Here is a 6,743-nt window from a genome sequence, read left to right as displayed (position 1 = left end):
GTATTTAGAAGTTGGTTTGGCCCAAGGGTCTAGTATTATTTTATATTGGAGGAACATTCTTCTAAGTCGTATAGCACTCTTCTGTCAATTTGCCACACTGAGGTATCTGGGTGGGTTTGCTGTGATGCTGAACCTTGTGCCCCTGGGGGCACAGATGCCATAATGACTGACCATGGTGGACAGTGTTTGGTGGAGCTCCCAGTTTAAGACAGGTTTGGAAGCAGGAGTGGCATTCACTTCCTAAACAACATGCCTCTAGAAACTCTATGAACTTGGAGAAATGACAATAGTTATAGAAAGGCTCCAGGCCTTTTGTTCATAGGGTCACTATGAGTCATGCTTGTCTCGACGGCAGTAAACAATGTATACAGATATTATTTCCTGTTTTAAGTGGCATCAGATCATAAATTTTAGTTTGGAAAGAACCTTTAGATACCATCTGAGTAGTCCTGTTTTCTTCAAATAAAATTCATATACTAAATGTTTAGCCAGTTTGGTATTAGAGTTCTTTGAGTCCTCTGAGAATGATGTTGATATACATGTAGAAAAAAAATAGATATTCTCCTATGACCGTATACATTTGGAAGGTCATATTTCTGTATATGTATCTATACGTGTTATAAATAGGTTCATGTATATAGTAGAGCAAGAAGGGGACACAATTAAGTAAACTACTTAGTTATAGACAAATATAGTGAGGGAATGAGTCACTAGACCTGGGAGTTCAGGATCATAATCTTGGAGGACATCATGGTCAGTTGACACAAGATGGTCTATAAAGACAATATTCCACATCATTCTTGCATGAATAGTGATTGGAATTTTAAAAGCTTGTGAGTGGCAATCGAAGGTGCAACAAGTGACTTCTCCTCATGTGGAGTAAAGAAAATTAAAGACAATGAATGAGTCCAGTGTACTAAATGTCCTGTAAATGTCAGTCTTCATCAAACTGGCAGCTGAAAAACTAGATGGTTCCTTCTCTGAAAGGAATTATAAGAGAAGATCTTTGCTAGAATGGGAGGGAAATGTGGCATAAAACTCACAATTATTATAAAGACCAAGTGTACTGGTCAGAGCTTGTAGAGCTCCTAAGAGTGGTTCCTTGGGGTTTATGGTGCAACTACTTATGTGCTACACCACAGGAGCTCCCTCTGAAAATAGGAAACCCCCTTTGTTACTCTTCAGACCAAGAAATGGAAATCACTCACCTTCCAACTAAACAGAACTCAGAACTCATTGCTTTGGAGTTGGAACTTACTTAGACCCTCCAGGGCTATAAATTGCACAGAAGGAGATTGCCTAATTTTCTTTCTTGGAGCCACTGGTGGATTCATACCCCTAGTGTGGGGCTGTTTTTGGATTAGCAGTTCAGCTCTCTATGACTTGGCCTCCACAGCTCCCTAGCCAACAATAGACAAGCCTGCAATAATCAGTAACACTAAGGAGGAACTCACTCTCTAGAACAGTCAACCATATGTGATTAGAAGATCAGTGATTACCATAGACCAAAGCTCAGAATGCAGGATTGACTAGGAAAGAAGGAAATAGGAAACACAGATAAGTGGAAAGAGTGCAGTGACAATGGAAATATTGTCATCAGTGTTACAGAACATAATAGGTAAGAGTGGCAAATCACTTTTGTAAACTTTCAGTCAAATTACAATAAAAAATTTTTTTAAAGAAAAAAGCTACACCTGAAAAAAAACCCCAGAAGTAAAAATCCAACTTTAAAAAACCTAAAGCTGTAGGTAGACCACAAAAATAACTTGATGAGGCACAGCTTCCCCTGGTCTCTCTCTCTCTAGACCAAGGAATCTCAGCCAGGAGCCCCCTTAATAAAGCTACCTTTAAGCTTTCAAAGAAAAAAAAATCACTTGATGAGCCTGCTTAGGTAAAAATGTTTGCCTTGGAGAAGATAGTAATGGAGTTCCTGACCTCCTTTTTTTTGATCATTAAATAGTATTGACGAGCAAGCAGGAAATCACCTTTTAAAGTGCAGAATGCTAATATACTAATTGACCTGTGAGGAATGAAATTACTACTTGTTTAAATATAGTATACTTTTGAGCAAGTAGAAGTTGAACATAGTTAGGTTCATAGATTTTATAAGAGATTTTATAAGTTTGACTGAACATACAAAAATCACTCCGATAGAAAAGCCATGGCCTGTTTTGTCAGGAATAGGACTTCAGTTAAAGATCAAAATACCACCATAGCAGAGATTTTGAAGTAACTTTTGTTGATCTTCCTTGCAGGTCCAGAGTGTCAATTCATGTCATAGCTGTGCTTGTGGCAACTCTAACTCCTGGGACAAAGCCGATGAAGATGATATTAAACTTGTTAATATTCCTGTGACCACTCCTGAGAATTTATATTTGATGGGTAAGAATGATAAGAAAAAGTTCTAAGAGCTTGTGCTCGCATTGGATTTAAGAGGAAAAACAAGTGGACTATTCTGACAGAAGTAACTCTTATTTTGAAAATACTCTTATCTGTCAAATTCAGTCTACATTATAGAAAACAGTGTTAGTTTCTTGAGGGTGCTGTAACAAATTATCATAAATTTTAGGGTTTTACACAACAGAATTAATTTTTCTCAGCTCTGGAGGCAAAAGTCTAAAACCAGTATGACTAGGTCAAAGGCAAGGTGTTAGGAAGACTGCACTCTCTCTTGAGACTCTACGGGAGACTCCATTCCTTTCCTTTTCTAGCTTCTGTAGATTGTAAGCATTTCTTGGTATGCTGTGACATCCCTCTATGACTTACTTTACCATCTTCTCTGTGTTTATCAAGCTTCCTTCTTCTACCTTTCTTTTACAAAAACATTTGCGATTTAAGGCCCGTTGGATAATTCAGAGGAGCCCTGTTAGTGTTGTGGTTGTGTTCTAGGATACTACCTGAAAGGTCAGTGATTCAAACATACCAGTTACTTCACATGAGAAAGATGTACCAGACTGCCGCTGTGAAGATTTACAGCCTTGGAAGCTACATATGACATTATACTTAGTTTATAAGGTTTCTGTAAGTTGGACTCGATAAAAACTGGTTTTGTTAGGGTTTGGATAATTTAAGATACTTTTTTAATAAGATCTTTAATAACACCTACAAAGACTTCACACACACACACTCCTCCCCAATTTAAGGTAATATTTACATAGTCCAGGAATTAGGACTTGATATCATAAAGGAGACCTTTGTTTGGCTTATTACATTTGTTATGTGCCCTCTTGAACCTTCTAACGCTCATTGTTTTGTTTGAGCCCATTATTTTGGCTGCTGTGCTATTATATCTCATTGAAGGGCTTTCTCTTTCTTAATGATTTTATTTTTGCACCTTCCCCAAGACACTAACCCTACTGCTGTGAAGTCAGTTTTCACTCATAGTGACCCTCTATCATGTAAATCTTAAAAGGAAGAGCTCTTTATCTTTCTTCTCCAGAGCAGCTGATGGATTAGAACTGTGAACTTTTCGTTAGTGGTGTAGTGGACTAAACACTATACCAAAGCATTTGTTCTTCTCTACAGACTCTTCTAACATCACGGCCAGATGATGCATGTATGTTATCCTTGTTTCCAGGAGGATCCTCGCTGTGTTTTTAAGACAAATTTGTATATTCTTCTGGCAGTTGATGGAATAGTCAGTATTCTCATCAACGTCATAATTAAAAGCCATTAATTTTTCTTCACTCATCTTTGTTCATGCTTTAACTTACAGATGCCGGGGTGTCAGAACCCTTGAACATTGGCTTTTCTAGCCATTATGTTAGCCCCCATTGTGGGAGAATGGTCTCACTGTCTTAACTGTGTACACATCATCTTGCAAAGCATGAACAGCTGTGGGAACCACATAAGAGCGTGCTTTCTACACCGTGAGAGAAAGCTGTAGTGATGATGGTGGAAAGATTGTGAAGACACTGTGCCGCTGCTGGAAGAGACGGGAGCAAGGAAGAACCACAGTAATTTTGCAGTTAAAAGCCACACAGTTAGAAATTATACTTGCTGCATGATGGAAGGAAAAGGTGCCTTTAACTGCTCTGAGATAAAGTTTGCTAGAGGATTGAGGAAACCAGAGGCTTGTCGTATTTTTTGCTGTTGAACTGAACCTGGACTTTCCCTAATTGAGGAATTGTGCCTTATTAATCTGGTTTCAGACTGCTGGACTAAAGCTGGATTTGCACTGTGAGATATTCTTGCTTCCCTCATTCTCCAACTTATTTCCTTAATAAACCCACAATTGTGAGTAAGGTATGCGAGTCTTGCAATCAACATTAGACTCACTGATTGGTAGAAATAGGTGCAGGAACATGTGAAGTGGCATGTCTGACTAGGTAGCTGTTTTAATAATGCTATGGACATTAGTGATGGGGACACTTCCCCTTTATGTTAAGTGGTTAGGTATCATCGGGTTGAGTACAACCCATAGTGACACTGTGAACAAGACAGGAACCTTGTCCTATCTTGGGCTATCCTCACACTTCTTGACACATTAGAGTCCATTGTGGCAGTCACCGTGGCAGTCCACCTGGTCATGGGTCTTCCTCTCCTTTGCTGATTCTACTTTTTGAGGATCATGTCCCCCTCCTAGGATTATCCCCTCCTAGCAACATGCCCAAAGTATGTGAAATGAAACCTCATCATCTTTGCCTCCAAAGAGCACTTTAACTACACCTGCTCCAAGACATACTTGTTTGTACTTTGGTAGTCATAGGGAAGTTCAGTACTCTTCTCCAACACCACAGCTCAAAGGCATTAATTCTACTCTCATCCTTGTTCATTGTCCAGCTGTCAGATGCATAGCAAATGAGCAGAAAGACCATGGCCTGAATCAGATGCACCTTAGTCCTCAAACTGACATCATTACTCTTCAGTAATTTGGAGAGGTCCCTAACTGCAGACTTTTCCATTGCAGTACATCTCCTGATTTCCTGACTGCTGGTACCACAAGTGTTAATTATTAATTAAAATTAGATGAAATTGTTGACAATTTGAATCTTTCTTTATCCAGCATGATGTTACCTATTGGTCCAATGGTAAGAATCTTTGTTTTCTTGACATTAAGATGCAATCCATATTGAAGGCTGTATTGTTTGATCTTCTGCAACAAGTGCTTCAAGTCCTCCTCACATTCAGCAAGCAAGTTTGTGTCATCTGCATGACGTAGGTTATTGAATCTTCCTCTGATTTTGATGCCACATTCCTCTTTTCCCAGTTTTAAACCATGTAGTTTTCCCTTGATCTGTTCACATACAACTTCCTGGTCTAGGTAAGTTCAAGATCTTCTTAAGAATAAGTTTGACAACACTGAACACCAGTGATCTAAGACCAAATGAGTTATGGGATGGTATAAAAGATATCATCCATGAAGAAGCATTACAGAGGGAGAGGAAAAAGAAAAAACTGAAATGGATGTCAGAAGAGGCCCTAAAAATTGCACAACAGCATCTAGAAGCCAAAACAAAGGCAAAATACACTGAAGAAGAGAGCTGAATAGATGACTTCAAAGGGCAGCTTGAGAAGACAAAGCAGAATATTATAATGGAATCTGCAGAGAACTGAAATTGGAGGATAAAAGGTAAGAACTCTGCATTTCTCAAGCTGAGGGAACTGAAAAAACTAATGTAAGCCTTGACTCACATCATTAAAAGATGCTATGGGCTATAAATTGAATGACCCAGAAAGCATCAAAAGAAGCTGGAGGGAATACACAGAGTCACTGCTCTAGAAAGAACTGACACTGACAAATATCAGGAAGTATCCTGTGAGCAGAAACCAATGGTAATGAAGGAGGCAGTGGAAGCTGCATTGAAGGCATTGGCAAAAAATAAGGCCCCAGGAATCCATGGGATACCAGTTGACTTGTTTCAGTTCATAGATACACTCTGTACATGCTCACCTAGAAATCTTTGCCAGGAAATTTGAAATACAGTTGTCTGTCTTCCGACAGATTGGAAGAAATCCGTATTTATTCCCATACCCAAGAAAGATGATCCAACAGAATGGAGAAACTGTAGAACAATATCATTAACATCACATTCAGGCAAAATAATGCTGAAGATCATTAAAAAATGGCTAGAACAGTGGATAAATAGGGAACTGCCAGAAGTTCAAGTAGGATTTAGAGGAGGCCCTGGTACCATAGATATAATTGCTGATGTCAGATGGATCCTGTCTTAAAGTGGAGAATGCCAGAAGAATGTTTGGTTTTGCTTTTTTGACTACGCGAATGCCTTTGACTCTGTGTATCATAACACATTATGGCTGACATTGGGAAGAATGGGAATCTCAAGCACTTAATTGTGCTCCAGGAGCCTTTTGTGTGAACAGAGCAAAGGAACACTACATGGATCCCTTTACGAAGCAGGTAGAATCAGCCTCAGTCCCTCTCACTGTTGCATCTTCTTAAACACTCGCTTATGAAGCAGTGGAAATACCATGCCTTGGATCAGGTGCACTTTAGTACTCAAGGTGACTTTTTGCTTTTAATACTTTAAAGACATTCTTTGTAGCAGAATTGCTTTATACAGTATGTCATTTGTTTCCTGACGGCTACTTCCATGGATGTTATAAATAACTGTAGATAACTTGCTCCTTATCTAATGAGTTTGGCAAAATTCATTTCACCTAATTTGTTTTATCTAGCTAATATTGTGTGCTTATGCACAACAGAACACACGCAGACTAACAGAAAGGGCAACCTAGGCAGAATTATCAAGTATGGAAATACAAAGGAGGAGGAACAGTTG

At 39.0% G+C, this 6,743-nt stretch overlaps 1 protein-coding gene across 2 annotated transcripts in view; it reads left to right on the top strand.

Moving 5' to 3' along the window:
- FAM73A (family with sequence similarity 73, member A) overlaps positions 1 to 6,743 on the top strand; it is a 154,295-nt gene that overhangs the window by 26,382 nt on the left and 121,170 nt on the right. For both annotated transcript variants that reach the window (XM_006888591.1, XM_006888592.1), the window contains exon 4: positions 2,256 to 2,382. In XM_006888591.1, coding sequence (XP_006888653.1) covers positions 2,256 to 2,382 — 127 coding nt within the window. The remainder of the gene's footprint in view (positions 1 to 2,255; positions 2,383 to 6,743) is intronic.

Source organism: Elephantulus edwardii, unplaced genomic scaffold (assembly GCF_000299155.1).
Source record: "Elephantulus edwardii isolate Elephantulus edwardi_28Jun2011 unplaced genomic scaffold, EleEdw1.0 scaffold00069, whole genome shotgun sequence".
Classification (NCBI taxonomy): Eukaryota; Metazoa; Chordata; class Mammalia; order Macroscelidea; family Macroscelididae; genus Elephantulus; species Elephantulus edwardii.
Note: the sequence above shows the minus strand (reverse complement) of the source record. Positions and strands in the feature narration are given on the sequence as shown.